The sequence below is a fragment of the Falco rusticolus genome, chromosome 4 (assembly GCF_015220075.1).
Source record: "Falco rusticolus isolate bFalRus1 chromosome 4, bFalRus1.pri, whole genome shotgun sequence".
Taxonomy (NCBI): domain Eukaryota; kingdom Metazoa; phylum Chordata; class Aves; order Falconiformes; family Falconidae; genus Falco; species Falco rusticolus.
The window spans coordinates 88,156,073-88,176,826 of NC_051190.1; the positions used below are offsets into that span (position 1 = coordinate 88,156,073).

Genomic DNA, 20,754 nt, shown 5'->3' on the forward strand with positions numbered 1-20,754 from the left:
AAGGAAGGTAGGTTGTCTGAAATCCCTTTTTCTCATCTACAAAGCCAGTGTTTTAACTGAACATCCCCTTAGACATGGATTAGCTGTTGCAAACTGGTAACAGGCAACTTAAGCTGGAAATATTGTTGGAACATTTAGATGGCACTATTTAAAGTACATCAAAGTGTGTATGACCTAAGCCTACTAACCAATTGCTTACATCCCTCTTTATATTCTTGCTTTTCATTATATGTGACAAGATTTATAGGCCCTGTCTGCTGCCATTAGGCTCTGGAGCATTATTTTACCAGCTGTAACACAAACAGCATGTTGCTGATTTTTATCACTGGGGTCCCACCCAGCCTCCACCACCTCAAATTCAGTGAAAACTCAATGCACTTGATTGTGATTTATATCTGCCAACTTCCATGTATTATATTTTTGCCTGAAAAGAAAAGCCTTTTTAAAACACAGTTGCCTTAGATAATATGCAATAAAGTGTAGTTGGGACTGCTTTGCTAATTGGGAGACTTAAATCACTTTTTCACATGTTTAGCTTGTTCACTTCTTCAAACAAGCAGGGCCAAACCTCTTTGGATATTCCTGACCCCTTTCCTCCTTGCTCTCTGTATTTGCTACCTATGCACTCACAGTGTTTTGTACTCCTTCAAAGTCCAAACCCAGTAATTTTTAAAGGAGTAACACAAATATTCACATCTGTGAAATAATCCATTAGAATACCTTTTTCTATGACTGCCCTGCCATTGCACCCACAGTAGGGATGGCATCTAGGAGGGAGGAGGAAGAAAAAGATCCAGTGTGCACCAGCTATTTAGCTACCATCACCAAATGACGACTAGGCATATCAAGGAGAACAAAGTGAAAATGTCTGCTTTGATCTGCAGGTGCACCCTGAACGTGCTCCCTGTCTTTTTCTTGAGTCAGTGAGAAGGTGTGGTGGAAGATCCAAGCTGTTTTGAAGTTAGATGGGAAAACCCTGTTGCGAGGTACAAGTGCTATTTCAACAGGAAAGGCAGTCCAGTTGGTGGAGATGCCTCAGCTTGTTTACTTTGGTGAAATTAACCCCCCAGATGAAAAAGAAGTCAGTTCTGAATGTGAGGGTAATAGAGCAACCAAAATCCTGGTTTCTTTTCCTGAGGTTGTGAAAAGGAAGCCCAAGATGTATTTGTTGTGACAACAAACTGATTTCTGTTTCTGGTGGACGATGACTGTGTGGAGATTTGTGTTTTTTCTAAAGAAATCTTTACTTAAGTCCTCACAAGAAATGCAAACGACGTGTTTGGGAATTTGGAACAAAATGGGTGGGTTTTGCCCTGTTTCTGCAAATCCCACCATCTGGGGTCCAGCAGTCACTCCTGAATGCCACTCTTGGTCTAGCTGAACTTCACTTTAGTTAAATTTTAATGAAAATTAAAAAAAAAAATCTTTTGTTTTTATTTCAGTGATGAGGCTGTTAGAACAAGTTTGGTTCCAAGTATGTATATAAATGGCTTTTGGAAGCAGAGTATTTGCCCTTGGAATTTCATCTACCAGGACAGAAAAAAGAGCATAATATGGTGTTGTGTCTGTGATAAAGTGCAGCCACTCTGCCGTGTACAGAGCATTAGACACTGCACAAATAGTGTCCTTCTGTCAATGTATATATCTTTTTGACTATAATAGGGCTCTCTTCATTGGTCTCCAGAATCACATCTCTTATGACTATAGCCCATGAGTTTGTTTATTGTGGGTAGCTCTTTTGATGCATGCTAAACAGCTCCTATGTGGAGGTGGGGTGAAATCTTTCTGTTTCCAAATTAAAATCTGATGAGAGGTCCAGTTAGTTAAATTTATAGTCTTAAAGTCATCAGTGCCCTACCTTTGGTTCTTGTTCACTGGTTTGTACAAAGGCAAAACTTTTTTTTTTTTTTACCTTTTCATTAAACCCGCTTTGTTTTCATCAGGACTTTTTTCCTGCTTTTACTTTCAAACCAACTTCTCTCCCAGCTGAGAGAAATCATTTTCCCTGATGATTTCCAGTTGTTAACTATGCTTTTCATATCTTTCAAAACTACCCAGACTGTATATATATTTTCCCTTAATGCTGAAATCTTTTGGTTAACTTCCTAACAAGCTTCCTTCTGATGTTCCAGGTGTGCTTGAGAAGGTATCAGCCTGACAGTTTCCTGACACCTGATCCAAAACCTTTCTAAACCACTGAAAAGATTTCTAAAGACTGTGTTCTTCCTGATTTCTTTAAAGCTTCATGAAAATTCAGATTTTGCATAAATTCTGCATGTCTTGTGGCTGAATGTTCATGAAAGTTGCCCACCTGTATTTTAGGCTGTGTTGGTTTCCACTTTTAGTATTACAGAGTTTGACATTGAGAAGTGTTTTTCATAGTTTCTTAAGCAGGCTGCTTGTTGCTCAAAGTATAAGGACCTTGCTCTTCTTTCTAAAGATAACTATTTTTGCAGGTATATTCTTTTGTACTAAAATGGCAGACTAACAGATATAAAACTCAGAGGTGGTGATTTATGTGTGGTTGAAAATGACAAATTCAGTGCATTCTTTTCTGACAGCTATTGCTGGCCACAAGGTTATTGAATGGGTATTGACAGTCCCATGGTTCAAATGCTACTGAAATGTTGATCTCAAGTGGAACAGCCAACATTTAAGATTAAAAAAGCCTTTTATCTGACTATCAGTTACATCAACAAAGAAGACTCTTTTGCAGAGTAGTACTGATTAACTGAATATAGAAAAAGGTAAATGTCTCAGGGCTAAAAGTGGAAGAGATAAGCAATATTAGTATATATCACAAATAACTCTTTACTGGTTGGAAAGGTTAGTCTTGGTGAGGGCTGAGCAGGAACAGACAGAGGTTAAATCAGACCACTTTAAAAGATCCTGTGCTTGATTTTGTTTATGTAGACTTCAAAACCTTCACTTTGGGGATCCATCATACTGCTTAAGTACCAAGTGTGCAGTTGATGCTGGATACATTATTACACTTCTTCATTTACGTTTACTGGCCATTCACAGTTGAAAAGTAGTATTTTTAGACCTAACCTAATTCTGCACCATGAGCAGGAAAGCTAGATGTAAGTCCTAATTTGACCATTATTTTTTCCACTGTGATACGGTTATTTCACCAGTTTGTACTTCTGGTAAGTCAAGATTGGATGGCTCACCAAAGGAAGCTGAGCAGTCATCTGTGCAGCCTTCCAGGGCACTGCTCATGTGACCAAGTGGAAGTGCAAAAGCTAAAAGTATGTGGTCAAATAGATTGGAAATAAGATTAAATGTGGGGTTTTAAAAAACTTAAATGCGTGACCAGTTTGACATGTGATGGGTAGCTTGCATGTCACGCTCACTGAGACAGGGTAGAGCACTTTTCTAGCAAGCAATGCAACAGAATGAGAACTTGTACATGAAGGAAAGTCAATCCCCTTTATCTTCCATAGCCTCCTTCAGTCTTGCTTATTTAGGCTATAAACTCTACAATAATGGAATTATTAAGCAATAAACTTTTACTGAACTTTGCACAACTAAATTTGAAACCAACTTATGGTAATTTTTTTTTATGATGAGTGTGGTGAAACATTAGAACGGTAACCCACAGAGGCTGTAGATGCCCCATCCCTAGAACCATTCAAGGTCAGGTTGAATGGGGCTCTGAACAACCTGATCTAGTTGAAGGTGTCCCTGCTCATTGCAGGGCAATTAGACTAAATGACCTTTAAAGGTCCCTTCCAACACAAAGAATTCTATAATTCTATGAATCTACAATATTTTTGATATTATTAAAGTACAAGTAATTGATCCTAAAGAGTAATACCTTCAATAATGCCATAGTTTAATAACATTTTTGTATGAGTAAACAACATTCTAAAACCTTTTTCCCCCAAGACTGAAAAAATAAAGTTCATTATTGCTGCATTTCATATTTCCCATCATTCCTAAGAAGCTACAACTTTTGGTTATCCTTATACTTCACTAGTTCTAGATGTAGAAGTAAAAGTCGAGGATTTCCACCCTCTCACTGTCTTGAGCTAGTTGCTTATTGCTGTGAGTCTGTTGTACGTTTTAAAAGGGCAACAGTCACAATGCCTTACAGTGTATGGTGGAAAGAACTGTCTGCTCCTACCTGCCTTAGAAGATCTGCAGATGAACACACAAATAGATTAGTGTAAGCAACAAAATAGCCAGGTGGGAGTTTAATGGGCCATTAAAATAAACCTTTAGGCCCAAAATCCAGCTACAAGAAACAGATGCAACTCCAGTGATTCACAAATGATAAACACAATACCATTTAGCAACCACATTAAATATACATAGGGTTGTTCCTCTGGCAAAAGTTCCCAACAGACTATTCTAGTTCCCTACAGGAGAGAGCAGTGATATCAAAGCAGGGAGGATAGAAAAAGGGCTTTGGCCCATTTATTGATATATTACATCATGATGAAAAAGTTTCTCAGTTCCTGTCCAAGGCTATAGGGAGTTGGGTGTCCAATAAATGGAGACACCTAAAAAGGTAACTGCAAGGGTCCTCAACTCGTGTTGTCAAATCCTGTCTCAGGAAAAATTGTATTTTATGATGGATCTAGCCAGGTGAAGTTTACAAATACAATCAAAAAGGAAGAGAAAGGTCTAATACTGAGCACTACTTTTGGATAAATAGAAAAGGAGGTTCTTTAGGTGCAACCTACTTGACTCTGTTTTTCTATATGTATTTCACACTTCCCTCCACATGATTCTGCCATGGTTCAATATCCCAGGTATACCTGTTGTTGTTCTAACCCTTGGATGCAGGGTACTGAATCTGATGTTGTCTTAACTGATTAGAATCATCAGCTGGAACACGGAATCACAAAATCTTAGAACAGTTTGGGTTGGAAGGGACCTTCAAAAATCATCTGTTCCCACCCTCCCCCCCTCCGCCATAAGCAGGAACACCTTTCACTAGATCAGGTTGATCAAAGCCATGTCCAAGACTGCATCTTGGTTGCAGTCTCCTGGGAGATGCGGTATGTATGTATTCTCACAAGAGCTGTGTTTACACTGTGGGAGAAAAACTTGTGCCAAACTAGAAGCTGACCTAGTCAAATTATGTTAAAAACACAGTGAAGAAAAGACACCTTAGGTTTTTATTCTTATTATCTCTACACTTGAGTTTAACCTGCCAACACAAAATAAAGCCCAAGTTTCTCATCTTCACTTCTATTTTAGCCAGGCTTATCTAGATGAAAATCACATAGCTTTTCCCTTTTTTTCTAATGACTCTACTAGAATACCCCTAGCCTACACTGTAGGTGTGCCAGCTTTTAAATATTTATGAAAATAATACTAGCTGAATTGCTTTGTATTATGACAGGCGTAATAGCTTGTACTCATTACCATAAATGTATGCATAAAACTCCTTAGGTTAAAAAAAGTTCCCCTTGATGATAAACAGGTTTTGAAAATCTATTCAAAAGCTAGGTTGATCCATTTCAAATACTGAAATTTTAGAAAAGCATTTCATCTATTGTGTGTGATTGAAATACCATATAAGGTGAAGAGAAACATTAAATGTAAAAGGGTCTGTGAAGAGTTTCACTGAAATTATAAGCTCACAATAGTATGAGGCACACAAGGATGCTGCTGAACCAAAACAAATGCTGTTCAGACATAGTAGGTGAACAGTACCTCGCACTGTTCACATTTCCTTTCTTTTGTTTTGTGAGTTTAATCACGTGAATGATTAAAGGTGGGGGGAAAAATAATCTTGCAAATCTCCAAGTTCTATAAATCACAATATATTTATAAGAGGAAATACTACTCATTTCTGTGCAAAGGCTACAAAATCAGATCATCACGCATGATAACTTTCGAAAGCTATGCTATGGAATCTTTTCCAGGCAGAATATTTCAAGGTTGTGAAGAAGATCAGCTTGACAGTGCACTGTTTTCTTATTTCTCTGCTCATGCACGCACATTTTTACACTCTAGGTCAGGTCCCATGAGTGATCTTGGCAACCAAATTAAGAACCTAAACACAAATTACAGTCCTCAAATCTCCCATGCAACTGCTGCATAAAACTGGAGTGCTAAAATAATGTTTCCATACCTCTGTTCTTTTAGCATACTCTCCAGGGACTGGGGGTTTTCACCTGTTTTCTCAGAAGCACCTCAGTTTTGACAGAGTAAGGGTCTTTCTCTGTCACCCAAGTCATGACTATGCCCAGCTAGCATGTCTAAAGTAATTGTTCCTTTAATTGTTCTCTAATCCCATGAGAAGCTTGTAATACTTCGAACCCCTGCAGAACAGGTATATTAGAAAATGCGGTTATAATTTTGTATTTTTCAATTCTTAGTTATGTTTCTTAGGGCAGATCTTGCATTTTCCAATCTGCTTTTTCTTTGACAGACTGATTTTTTTTTTTTTTTAGCACAGTATAATTTTTTTTTTTTCAAAAAGAGACAGTTCCTGCACATAAAATAGCCTGCCAGTTGGAGTGGGGTTGCACCAGAGCGGTTTGCAGCTCCATGCTCACATATGCCAAAGAACTGCAGCATCACAGAAGGGTTGAGGTTGGAAGGGAACTCAGGGTCACGTAGTCCAACCCCCCTGCTTGAGCAGGGCCACATGCAGCTAGTTACCCAGGACCATTTCCACGTGGTTTTGGAATATCTCCAAGGATGGCAACTCCACACCCTCTCTAGGCAGCCTGTGACAATGTTCAGCCACCCCCACAGTATAAAAGCCTTTCCTGACGTTCAGAGGGAACCTCTTGTATTTCAGTTTGTGCCCAGAGGCTAGTGCTCCTGGCACTGGGCACCACTGAAGACAGCCTGGCTCCATCCTCTTTGCGCCCTCCCTTCAGCTGCTTATAAACATTGGTGAGATCCATCTGAGCCTCCTCTTCTCCAGGCTGAGCAGTCCCAGCTCTGTCAACCTTTCCTCAATGGAGAGATCCCCAGTCTCTTCATCATCTTTGTGGCCCTTCACTGAACTCTCTTCTGTACATCCGTGTCTGTCTCTTGCTGTGGAGCCCAGGACTGGATACAGCACTCCAGGTGTGGCCTCACCAGTGCTGAGCAGAGGGAGAGAATCACCTCCCTTGACCTGCTAGCAGAATGTCTCCCAGTGCATCCCAGGATACCATTAGCCTTCTTTGCTGCAAGGCCACATCACTGGCTTACACTTAACTTGGTGTCCACAAGGACCCCCAGGTCCATTTGCCAAGCTACTTTCCAGCTGGGTAGTCCCCAGCACATACTGGTGCGTGAGGTGGTGCACATGATCCCTGCACCATCATGGGTGGTAGCTGAGTTTCCTACATCCTCAGAAAGTGCTCTCATCACTTTTTGGGTTATCACTGCAACGTCTCCCCACCAGGTCCTTGAAGAAAGTCCTCTGGGGCTCTTGGAGGGGAAAAAAAATTACAGGTGAGAATTTTGAATGATTAGTCAATAGGGTCCTTCTTTTCAGTATTTGCTTGGTGGGTGCGTTTGTCTTGTGGGCACACTGACCTCCAGAACCACCTTTCTGACTGCAGGGGCTGTTGCATATCTCACGGAAGAGGTCCATCAGCCACACATGTATCTTGAATGTAAAGGCTCAAAAGTTACAAGCCGGGCATAAAACCCTGTAGAGCTGACGAAAACTATCCAGTCAACTGACTTAACCTCCAGACAGAGCCCTGTAGGATACATTTCCACTGAAATCAGGGGAATATTTCTTAGGTGGTGCAATGAGCAGAGCTGGCCACTATTGGACACAACTCATCACCAAGCACTGCAGAGTGGCGCTTGGGGCTAAAGGTCACCCCCAGCTTTTGGGGAGTTCAGTGTGGGACCAGAAAAGGTAGGTTGGTGCCAGAACAAGCTGTAAAACTCACTCACAAAAATAAGCACAGGTTTCATCACCACTGAGACAGTACTTGAATGCTCCTACGGACGTTTTATGTTAATGATGGTTATTATTGTTGTTGTTATTTAAAAATATCTAATTTTTTTATTATTTTTTATTGCCTTGCCTTCCCTGAAATTCTTTGGAAAACCTTTAGGAAATCCTTTAGGAAAACGCATTTGCCCTTTAGCGACACCTGATACCTTTTCAGTAATCTTGCAGTGACCTTTCTCCCACTTAACTGGAATATTTAAACTGCCCAGACTACCACGTTGACTTGCTAAACAGGATTAAGGGAAGAAAAATAGCACTTAACCTTGTTTAGAGAAGTGAGATATATTTCAGACTAGAGGATAAGACCCAATCTATAATGGATGTAGTCAGGCTTCTACGTACTTAGTCTAGAGTTAAAAACAACCGTAAGCTTTCCTTAGAGTAATGCCTCTCTGTGCTTTAAAGTGCTATCAGTGCTGAGAAGGAGAAGCGTTCTCAGGGATTAAATGCTAAGGTGCTACAAAAATAGCTGTACCAAATATACAACTAAGTTTTAAGCATGCAGACCTATATTTAAACTACCGTATTCTGAATGATTTTTGCAAACAAAACTTAGGAGAAAAAAATGCCTACTTCTATTAAAAAAATTAAGCATCAATTTTGTTTTGTTTAAAAAAAAAAAAAAGATATGATCCTTGTAAGTCCCTTCCAACTACAAATGTTCTATGAGATTTTAATTTCACCTGTAGTTTTTTAAAGAAAATTTAATTTTCAACTGTAATCTTGACTGATAAGCAAACAGGTTGTTGAGCAAGTAGATGAGAACAAAAAAACAAAGGAAGACTGTGTGAAAGGTATGAGATGTAGTGTTAGTAACATTACCACCCAACTGCATTACTCTCAACTTGTCTCACATAAGGAAAAATATAAAATGTTTCCCTTTTTTTGTCTTTTTTTTTTTTTTAAGAAAAAAATCCTGCTTCTCTACATTTACAAACATATATACACACGTACACACACATACAGGAACCCCTGTAGTCTTTGAGGTTGCTCTTAAGGCTCCTACTTTTGCATCGACTCAGAAAATGTTGTGCTTTTTCTCATCATTAATAAAAGCAATAGCACTTATCCCTTGAAATTCCCTCTGAGTACACAATTTCTTTGTCACACCTTCATGCACACAAACACATGCACAGCGTGTAAGCAGGAAGAAAGAATGAGACAAGAAAAGAATTAAGTTGCTTTACTAAGCTGAATTTCCAGTTCATCTATTTATAGTAACAGTGGGGCATAAGCTAAATAGCATTATGCAGGTTTATGCAAATTGTTTAGGATGAAAGGGGAGCACGGGTGACAGGAAAATAAATACAGCATTGAAGGCCATGGGAAATCTGTCTTAATGTTGAGCAATGGTCTGACTAAAGGAAAAGTAAACACGGCACAGCATAAAGTTGTCTTTTTTTTTTTTACTTTTAACACCTAGTTGCTTTAAACACCTAGTTGTTACCTTAAAGGGGAGGGTAGCTCCATCTTGAGGGTTTAAACTCAAAATAGATCCGGTAACATATGTGCTGTTAATTTGACCTAATTAGTTGTTGCTAGTTGCAGGACTTACATGAAGAATCTCATTACATAGATTAGATACAAAACAGAGGGAATCTTGGTCCTTGATGGAGATCAAGTGGAACAGGGGTTTAATGCCCGATACACGCTGTTTCTGGGTACTCTGGTCTTTGTGAGGGGGTGTCAGACGAAGCGAATCTCTAGTGTCTTCTGCAACTCAGCCTTCTGTAACGAGCTTATCTTTCCATTTGAAAAGCATCGTTCAGATTTTCATTTCAAATTCCACCGGTTTGGGGGACTGTTTCCTTGGGTTTACAAAAAAAGCAAAGGGCTATGTCTGTATCCACTTCAGTGATGAAGTGCAAATAATTGACAGGGAGCACACTGTCTGGCTGTGGTATGCTATGTCTTGAAACTGTTAGCTTCATCGTTATAATCAGAAAACACTAAAATTAGTATAAAAGAGCAGTTCTTTTCCTCCAATAGGAACTGACTACAAATACATTACTTTTTATTGTTGTCATTAAACTCATATTGTCAGTGTTCTTTTCAGTCTTTGACAGGAGGCTCTGCAAATGAAAATAGGCAGGCTTTCGGAACACTTACTCAAGAAAAACTCCCAAATTAAATCAGTGTGGAGTTCTGCCCAGATCAGAAGTCCAGAAGGGAGCCTCAGGTCTGGCGCTTGAAGAAGCTATTTACAGAACTGCTAATGAGTGCGCTGTGAGGGAAAGTCATAGCAGAGCACATCTGAATATTACCAAGAGTGAAAACTTGGCATAACGAAAACATACGTGGAATTAAAAAAAAAATGTCTTAAGCAACTGATAGCCTTCATTTAAGAGAGAGAGAGAAAGATGTTTCCTAAAGTTTCAGTTCATAAATAATAATAATATGCATTAGCATAACTGATCTGAGAATGTGTGCAGCATAACTCAGAGATAAGCACAACAGGAGGAGACCAGATCTGGTGAATATGTATTATTATTTAATGTATATATTTTAAAATTGATGTGGCAGAAATACAGCTAGTAGTGAACTGTAGACATCAGCTATAATTTTTGGCTTTAGTTTTTCTTACCTCTTGGTTTTTCCTTTTCAAGGCATTCAAGGGATTATGCTAAGCAAAATGCTTGTCCTTACACACACTCTGAAATGCATCTAAACTACATTTCATTAGGGAAACAAGAACACTATAGGCTTTGAACAAAGCCGTGCTCTTACCTTAGAAAAGGGTAATACGAATATAAAGAGGAACAGAAACCTTCCTTGGGAAATAAGTACGGTTAATAACATCAGGGCTAATAAAGCTGCAGTGAATATCAAAACTTCCCTCGATTTCATGGAACGGGATCAGAGTCGTGTAACGTTGTCAAATGCTGCTGGCATCCTAATGCTAGGAATTTGCTGAACTCCTAAAATGAGAGTTGAATGCTTGACATGGAAGCAAGGAGAAATACAATACATTTTCTTCCCAGCGGTCTCAACATTACTGAGTACGTTTTTACAGTTAAGGGATTTTTAAGAATGCCTTGGTCCATCAGATCACCTGCATAACAGAAACTGCTACCAAACCTGCTAATTGGTTTGGGAGATCTTTATTGTTCTTGTTGCATGGACAAGTATTGAGATGTGGGGGGGGAAGGGTTGGGTTTGTTTTCTTTTCTTTGTTTTTCTGAAAGGATTTGCAAAAGGAAGCTTGTGGGAACTCAAAAATATTTATATTTTGCCTGAAAACTGATCCAGCTTTCTATAATTGTGTTTTTTGTGAGATATTGACTGTGGAGTTGGCTCAGAAAAAGTCTGTTAAACAAGCTGACGAGGAAAGATAAAGTAATAGCTTTATTGAAGCAAATAATCAAACACAACTGTTTGGGCTATATCCTGGCCAGAGACTGGAATGTGATTCAGAAGATACCAATGTATTGAAAGGTCTGCCTTACCGAAAGGAAAGAAGGGAAAACGTTGTCAGCTGCTGCAGGCTAACATGGTATTTCTAGTCTCCGAAGTGCAGCGCCAAGGTCCCAAGGCAGCCCCCGAACAAGCTGTCTTCAGACCTGGTTTCTGCGCACCCATGTGAGCACAGTATGAAGCCCGAGCCAGTAAGCTCTGACACAAGTACGAGGCCACATAACACGCAGGCACACGGGTTTCTGACCCGGTACCTCTGTGTGCAGCTGCATCGCGCCGTGGGCGGGTACCAAGGCATGCACAGCCGACCAAGGGTTGCAACATTGCATACCCTTGCACACTATTCCCCAACAGAAAAGAATAAGCTCCAACTTACACACCTAAATCAAAGTCATGAAAGTAGATGGCAGTGTGAGCCCTGTGTAGGTTTTTCTGGGTAGGTTTGTGATTTCTGGTTTTGATGTTGGGTTTTTAAATCAATGTATATCACTGTTGTATACCCTTTGGCAAAGCGTGCAGCAAACCGTTTTGAAGAAGCTTGGAAACCTTTTTGTGTGTCATTTTCATGCTGTTACTGTCCACAGGCTCATGAAGGAAAACTCCTGACGTTTCCCTGAGGTAACAGGGAGGGTGCAGTAGGGTGTGGTGAGACAGAAGCATGGTCATATGGGGTGTGATATGTGGGGAAGCTCCTGAGAACTAGTGACCATGAAAGAAACAATCAATGAATTCCTCAGAAAAATGCACCAACCCCCTTTCCTGAAATTTTGCCTATATAATAGTCTTTAGATGGCTCTAATTTTAGATGAAGAATAGATAAATCAGAGTCGATGCAGTACTGATGGAGGAAATGAATTACTTGTCAAAAGCTGGAAGGATCCAGCTGACCTCCTATAAATCCATGCTGGCTGAAAAGCACATTGCTTGCTCACTGGAGAGATTCATTAGTATTAATACAGAAGTTCAGTAGGTCACATAAGTCTCATGCTCTCCTGGAAGGCTTAGAATAGAAGAGAGAGGTAAAGGACTCAAATGCTCTTAACGTCTGTACTCTCTGCTCAGCAGAGGACTGGAGAAAACTCATTCCCATTCTCTGCTGGCAAATTAGCTACTTTAACCGTATTATTTTTCGGTCAAATCTCCTAATTGCTTTAGCAGCAGTCTTGTCTGACAAGTGACTTGAGGTCAAGGCCTTAATGTAATTTTCCTCTCATCTGATATTTTTTTCTCCAACAGATTGCACAATTAAATAGACCTCTATACAGGTAGAACTGTGATTAAAACAGCCTGAGTGCAAAACCACTGTGTGGTCCAAAGGAAACTGAACGAGCAAACCCACTGTTGTTAGACCCGAGCAGAAGCTAAGGCACACTTTTGTCATTGAGTGATTAGTGGTGCAACCTAATTTTGCCCTTGAAGGACTCATATCTGTTCTGGGCTGGGTGCCTTAGGTAATTGCTTGTCTCTTAAAGATGGTTCTTGTATGAAGAAGCAGAAAGGAGAAGTTTAAACCAAGAAGTTGTTTTGAAGAACGGTGTTGAGGTTAAACGCTAATGATTCCTAAAAACTGAACTTGTAGGTGCTGTAAGGCTTTCACTTACTGTCACTGGGCAAAGTTTATTTCGGCTCTGGAGCAGAAACTCTCTGATTAGGTGAATTCAAACTTGCTGCTAAAGTTGTTTAACTGTGGAAGCAGTACATATCAGAACTTTCTGTTCCATTTGTTGTCCATCAGAATGCATACAACATAAATCAAGCTTTTAAAATCACAATTAATTTTAAGGAACAGTTATTATGATGCTCCTAAGATCCATTCAAACAGCGTTTCAATAGTCCTGCAGAAACTTAGTCTACATTTCTTGAAATAAGAATGTGAGTGGAGTCCCCATAATGATTCCAAATGAAACCTGTGCGTGATTTGGGAAAACATACTTCCACTTTTTTCAGACCTTGGCTTTCCTCAAAATCTAGAAAAAATGATGAATATATTTCAGAGATCCCTGAGAGGAGGAAAACATTCTGTTCAAATTTTATGTTTAAACCTGGCCATTCCTACCCTTTTCTGCAGGACCTCTTCTGTCCTGCCCACATCACTGCTTTTCTCTCGCTAGACACATTTCTGTGGTGGCATTAACAAGCTGTGCCTGCTAGAATGAGTTGGCAGAAATTTCTCAATAGCTTTATGCAGAGTCCTTACTCTTACTGTCAGAGGGAGGGAGAAAAAAAAAGGTTTCTATCCCTGTGTCAGATGATAGAGAATGACATTCTGTTACAAGTAGGCAATACTAAATATAGATAAAAGATGAAGGTTTTCCAATCCTTGCTCAGGTAAAAATTAACCCAAGATAAAAATTCTGTTGATGCCCAACTTTGACTATGCTTAATTCTAAAATTGTCATGAATCTGAAAAGCTCTATTCTATTAAAAGTATTGCTTCCAAAGATGGTCTCCAGCCAATGCACCAGGCGGTGAGGGCTTGAAACTGTTGGAGATGAGGAAATACAAAAAAGCAAGTACCAAGCAGAGTAAAGTAAAACAAGATGGACAGTGAAAAATAAATAATTAATAAATGGATCATCTCTGTGCGTGAGGTAAATAAAAACAGATGTTCTGAAACTCTGAGTAGCCCTTGATTTCAAAACTATTCCTCCGTTCCAGGTAAAAGGTAGACTTCTCTTTAGTGGAGCCTAGATCCATACACCGTCCAGCTCTCCATGAAGAAAAGTTTTCCATTTCCAGTAACTCAACCAACCAAGACAGCTTGCCTATTAGGAAAAGGCTGAAAAAACAGGTTTTGCCATGCTAAAAGGGGGTAGAGCTGGGCTCTAATTGCCTTTTCTTGTCAATACTACATTTATCCCCTGAGTTGTCTCTGGTTACAAATGCAAGGGCGTTCAACAGGAAGAGCTGGCTTGGACCTGGCCAGCATCCAGAACTTTGAGGGCATTATATATCAAAACCAACCTCCTATCTTCCTTAGACACGAGCCAGAAGTGCACTACAGACCACAAAGTGTTGCTCAGGGTTCGCAACCCCTTGACCAGGCTGCTGTCACTGTGGCAGGTACATTTGGTCGGAAGCGGTGGGATGCTGGGGAGCTCTAGCAGTTTTATAGCTGGTTATTTGCTTTAATAAGATGTCGGTTTCAGACAAAGGTTCTGAGGTTCCTTCTTTGTATTTGTGACACCGGGTGGTAAAAATTGGGCTGTTCCCAATGCAGGGTAAGATGAGGTATTTGCCCCTTGATATGAAACAGTGTATAAAGGATGGAAGGGTTTTGTTAATCACTGTGTGACTTTTCCATATTCCTACAGTGTCTAAGGAAGATAAAGCTTCAACGGTTCACTGCCTCCCTTTGGCCAAATAAGAACAGAGATGTTTATGTCTCATACATACATGCCTTCTCTGCTGCATGTATGTACTAACTAAACCAACCTGAGCTTGTAAGAAGCATGAAAATAATCCAAACCACAGGGTGCCTTGTAGGGAATTACTCACCTTCCTTTCTCCCAGCAGCAAGCTGCTGAGAGCCAGAAGAAAGAAATGATAACTGCTAGCATGACAACTCTTTCAGGGGATTGTTCCTAGGGCTGGGCACCCAGGTGCCACCTCTTATGCAGTGTGAGGTGTGAAATATTAATTTATCCCTCAGGATATATATGAGCTCAGAAGTAAGCTGAGGACAGGTAAAAATGTAGCAGTGTGTATTTGTCTAATATATGTGCAACCAAAGTGAATTGATGCCAAAGTGAACAAGGAGATTAATTTTATTAGCTTTCCAAACACAGTAGGGATATGGCAAAACAAAGGAAGCTTTTTTTTTTATTAGATTTAATTTCATTTCAGCTAAATATCTCTTCCTGTTTCCAGCACTTGGACCAGCAAATCCAACCCCTTTTCTTTCTTCCTGAGGGAAGTGACAGACCTGTAAACACCAGCTATTTTTACAGTTCTGCAGTGTTTGAGGGTCTAAGTCCCTGTCTAGGAAACCACCATGAGTGGCATAACATGAACACAGAGTAAGTAACAGTCATTGCCTCAAGTGTGAAATATTTTGAATCTGTAACACACAGACTCCAGTAATGTTAATTCGTTCCCGTTTCCTAATGAGCTCTGCACAGGTTCAAAAGACTAGCTACATACTGAGTCTGGAGAGTTAGGACTAACATAAAATACTGAAATATTAATATTAAAAAAAAAACCAAACCAAAATACAAAACAAACCACTATGCTGCTTCAGATCATGTATCAGAGGTGTTTTTTTAAAGCTACTTTGCTGTCCAGAAGTGCAGTACCAACACCATTCACAGCTGCAACAAATCTTAAGAGAATCCCTGCGTGCTGTTGGTCTTAGGGCTCTTCAGCCTGAATCTGGAACCAGAGTCTGACATCACTGGCACAAAAATCAGCGATTAAATCTTCAACATACCCACGATGGTAGGATTCTGCTTTGAGTTTGGCAAGTCTTTCTGCACTACCTTTGAAAAGCCAAGTGTTCATAATGAAGTCTTCCATTTTGACATTTTCCTAGCCCCAATTCTTACAAGCACTTGATCCAACGACAAAAGAAGCATTGGAGTCCTTTCTCTGGTGTTTGGAGAGTACGGAATCAGTCTCATCATCCCAAAATTAGATGCAATGGTTACAGCAAAGAATATTGCATCCTTTGGTGGCATCTTGTTAACAGCTGTATGCGGTAGTAGCATCACAGGCAGAACCAAAAGGTTTCTTCAAAAACACCATGCAGGCTCCCAGCTCAAGGTTTTGATGAGGACACCCAGTGCGATTTCATGTGGGATGATAACTAACTGATGTCACAAGAGTAACCCTCTACAGCCACTGGCTGAATTGTACTCCCAGGTAGAACAGAAATGCGTTTTCTTGAAAATTTTCCCATTCACCGCACTTTTCCCCAGGAAAGCGAGTAAAACCAGCATGTTAATTCAGGCAGATAAGGCTTTATTTCTCAGAGGAAGCAGGACTCACCTCTATTTATAAATTTACGTGTATTTATAAATTTACGTAATTTTGTATATTTACATATGTCTGTGCGTTTACATGTATCCCCATGTCTTTATCGATGGGTTCGGTCTATTTATATACATTTAGACAGATGTAAAGGCAGGCGGGCAACACAAGGCTGCCAGACAGCTGCCGCAGCCCGGGGGCTTGCGGGGGGCGCGGGGTGCCAGGGCTGCGCGGGGCGTGGGCGCCCCCCGGCCGCGGTGCCCCGCCGGGGGACGTGTCCGGCTTCCCAAGCGAGCGGCGCGCAGGCGCCCCGCACTCCCCGGCGCCGGTGAGATGCTCTCGGACGTGGCCGGGGGATCGCCCTGCCTTTCCCCGTCTCCTGCTTTCTCTCCGGCCCCTCTTTTCCTCCTCCTAGCCCCAGTCCCCTGGCTGGGTTTAATTTTTTTTTCCTTTTTTTTATTATTTTTTTTCTTACTGTTGCCCGCTCCCCGGGAGCCCGTTTGCCACCGTAGCTCCCGCTCCTCCAAACAGCCGTATCTGGAGGGAGACCCGCCTGTTGATTACCCCCCGCTCCCCTTCCCTCCGCTCCCACCCACTCCTCTCTGCCCCCACCCCTCCCTCCGCTTGATTCCAAGCCTTCGGATGGTGTTTTGGTGTCATTAGGAGATTAACATCCCTGGAGCACCAGGGGAGGGGGAGGAGGAGGAGGAGAAGGAGGAGGAGAAGGAGGAGGAGGGTGGAGGGGAGCGGGGAGAGAGGCGGCAGGCGGGAAGGCTGGCACGTTAGCACGAGCGAGGCTCTCCTGTCGCCGTCCCAGCCATCCCCGGCGCCCGGGCGGCAGCGGCGGGGGCTGCGCCCGGTGCCGGCGTCCACGGAGCTGCGGCGGCGGGGGCGGCCGGCGGGCGGGCGGCCGCGGCTCCGGCTCGCAGCCTCCCTCTCTTTTATGAGCGGCGAGGCGGAGGAGCGGCAGCGGGGGACACCAGGAGGAGCATTTCTTCCCCGGGGTTTATGAATGGCACTGACATGGAGGAAATACCGTTTCAGAAAGTCAAGACCAAGAGGAAGAAGTGCTGCCACTGCTGCTGCTCCCCGCCGGCTGCCGCGGCGGCGGGAGCGGGCGCCGGGCTGGGGGACCCCCCTCCCCTGCTGCTGCTGGATGCCATCGCCTGCGAGGACGAGTTTGACTGCAAGGAGCTGGAGGCTCTCTTCCAGAGCTACAACCTGAAGCTGGAGCAGACGTCTACCCTCAAGGCGCTGGCCGTCCTCATCGTGCTCACCGCCAGCCTGGCCCTGGTGGAGCTGCTCTCCGGCCCCAGCCTGACCATCTCCAAAGGCTCGCACCCGGTGCACTGCATCATCTTCCTCTCCCTCTTCATCGTCACCAATGTCAAGTACCTGCAGGTCACCCAGCTGCAGCAGATCGTCAAGCTTACCTTGCTCTTCAGCTTCACCTTCTCCTTCCTCTGCTGCCCCTTCTCGCTTGGCGCCTACGGCATGGAGCCCCCCAGCGCCCCCGAGCAGGGCATGTGGCAGCTCATGCTGGTAACCTTCGTCTCCTACTCGCTGCTGCCCGTCCGGACCCTGCTGGCCATCGTCTTCGGGCTGGTGGTCTCCGTCTCCCACCTCATCGTCACCGCCACCTCCGTCAATGCCAAGCGGCAGCGGCTCTGGAGGACGGTGAGCGATGGCCGGGCCGGGCCGGCGCTGCAGCGCGGTGCGCGGCCGGCGGGGGGGCGCGGAGGGTGGATGCCGCCCCTGCGAAGGCACCACCGGGACAGGGTGACCGGGCAGCGGCCGGCGTGTCCCGGCGGGAAGGGGCGAGCCCGCAGCTGTGCTGCGGGAGTTTCCGAAACTTTGTGGGGAGGGGGGGGAGGGGGGCGGCTGCTGCTGGCCGGAACTACCGGCTCGGCCTCCGCAGGACACACCGGGGGCGGGGGGCAGCGGTACGGCGGGCGCAGGGTGCCCGGCCCGGGCCCGCCGGTGCGTGTAACCGGCTGCCTGACTCGGGGCGAACTTGGCACGGGCGGCAAGCTGCGTGTGCCGGGAGCGCTCCGCTGGATCCCTTATCCTCGCTCTCCCTCGCGGCCGTGTAAACCAGCCTTGGTGCCCACCCCGGGGGCGGGAGGGCTGGGGGCTCTGCAGAGCCGGTGGGACACAGCGGGGCACCCACCTGGCCACTCTCCCGGCCAGCGAGGCGCTCCCCCTCCGCTTCCCTCGGGCGGCTGCTGCCCCCTCTCCACAGACATCCCTGCTGTGTCAGTGAACTTCCTAGCGGTTCCCTTTCCCGGCTGAATTAATCCAGCAAAACCTCCCTCTGCAGCAAGCATCTTTGGAAACGTGCTGCTGCACTCTCCCCCCCTCCCCCGAGCAGCTATTTATAGCCCTGCAGGGCTTTCTCCGGCTCCCGTGGCCTGATGGGCCGCACTGGCAGGGGGAGGAGGAGGCGGCGAAGTGCGTATCTGGGAGTCGGGGTTTGCTGCTTGAGGCTGCGTTGTGTGGTTCTACCGAACCACTGGGAGAGAGAAACTGGAAAAAAAATATTACTGCCCTCATTCAATTGATTACGCATAGCCTCAGGGGAAGCGTGTGGGTTTAACACCTAGATTGGTTTTAAACAACAATTTAATGCATAATTGAAGTATTTACTACATGACTTCTGCTGAATGCTGGTGTTATTCGCCGTGGCTGTGCAAGGCTGTGTTGTGATGCAAGGATGCACACAGTTGGTGTGGGTGTTATCGCTGCCGTAAGTAGAATCGTACACCTTTGTGCCCAGAACAGTGAGGTCTTCCTCCCTCCTTGCATGGTCGTGCAGGCACAGGCAGCCCAGCACATATGTGCCCGTAATGGAGAGATGCAGGGACAATCAAAAGAGTGGTGTTACTGAAGCAAATGAGATTATTCATGGCTTCGCGCCGCTGAGCTGGTGGACAAAATAAATTGTATGTTTTGAAGGGGAAGAGAGAGATAAGCTGAGCTTTATGATTTACCCAGATAATCTGATAGTCTATTTTTAAATGCGTGATTTAGAGTTTCCATGAGAGGGAGAGCTGATGAAATGCAGGAGCACTGAGAGGAGCCTTCCTTAAAAGCATTCAAAAGGATGCTAAAAACACTGGGATATTTCTCTTTGAGTAGGGCTGAAGATCGCTCTTTTTACTGGAGTACCATTTAGTCCCTTGGGGAGTCCAGCTCATCGTGGCTTCCCTGACACAGAGGCAGATTTTCCTTGATTCCAAGTTGCAGCTGAGTGTGGCACCTGCTGTTCTAGATGAACAATATAAAGAAGCTGACAATAACATCTGCTCATTAAATGATCTAACCAAAGGCTTGAACGTGAAACATTTTGACAAGAGGAAATCAGCTCTCTCTCTTCACACTAGTGTAACTCGGTTATTCAACAGGCGAGAAGCTGGCTTAAAAATACATAGAAATAGTTGACTAGCGGCTGATGTAACACACGTACATTTCTTCTTCATCACCCTCTCCTCCCCACCACAGTAATTTCAATAATTTGTATGCAGTCTCCCAAGCAGTATGCTTTGGTGGTATCAGGAGGCAGAAACCACCTCTGAGTCAAGCAAAATAACTGGTCTGTGACCTTGCGTTGCACAGAAATGTCTGTTGATTTGTCACATATTTGCAAGCAGAAAGCCCTCAGGTTTGAAGACCACCTTTGTGTAGGGAAGGGACTCTTCCCTTATGCAGAAGTTGCTTTTTCTTTTCCAGAGAAAAAATTCACAACGGTTGGAAATTTAAAGCCATGGAAGGGCCACATGATCTGAATTTTATTTGCCTGGCCTGGGAGTAGCCTGAGAGTAGCTCAGCCTTTTTTTGTAAAGGCTGGGATAGTCCAGTTCTGCTTCTCAGCCACTGGATTATGCCACAACCATCCCAGTACCTGTAGCCACAGCGCACAGTCATCCTGTTGGGCAGGCAGAGCTGCGCTAGTGCCCATGGCTCTGTTCTTTCTCCCGACCCTGTCTCCTCACACCAAGCAAACGGGTGAATTTAAAGCTTTAAATAGAAACCTGCTGTATGCAGAAATGCAGAAGCCCCTGCACCAGCCACTGAGGCCAACGTTCTTTTCAAGAAGCCTTTGACTTTGGGGTGATTTCAGGCAGGGAACCAATTTTATTTTTGTTTAGCCTGAGCTTTTAAGAGAGTGCAGATCTAGCAACTTCCACTGAAGTTAAAATGGCAAGTTAAGTTGTCAGCAAGACCAAGCACTTCATGTTGTTTCAAGTTCAACCCATTAAAAATTGGGCATAGCCAAGCTAAGGATGCCCATCTTCTCTTCCATGCTATCAGAGGAATCACCATATGCAAATCTTGGAATGCCAAAAGCCTCACTACTTCATTAGTGTTGAATCAGACCCTGGGTGTGTCCCACGGCGTGCTCAAAATTTGCATTCATATAAATGTGCAAACACTTCAACATA

The 20,754-nt window shown here is 43.5% G+C and overlaps 1 protein-coding gene across 2 annotated transcripts in view; it reads left to right on the top strand.

Moving 5' to 3' along the window:
- Positions 1-16,934: 16,934 nt before the first annotated feature.
- Positions 16,935-20,754, top strand: part of ADCY1 (adenylate cyclase 1) — a 154,294-nt gene continuing 150,474 nt past the window's right edge. For both annotated transcript variants that reach the window (XR_005103897.1, XM_037385341.1), the window contains exon 1: positions 16,935-17,989. Coding sequence is in view for 1 of the 2 variants with exons in the window: in XM_037385341.1 (XP_037241238.1) it covers positions 17,321-17,989 (669 nt within the window). In the remaining variant the exon portion in view is untranslated. The remainder of the gene's footprint in view (positions 17,990-20,754) is intronic.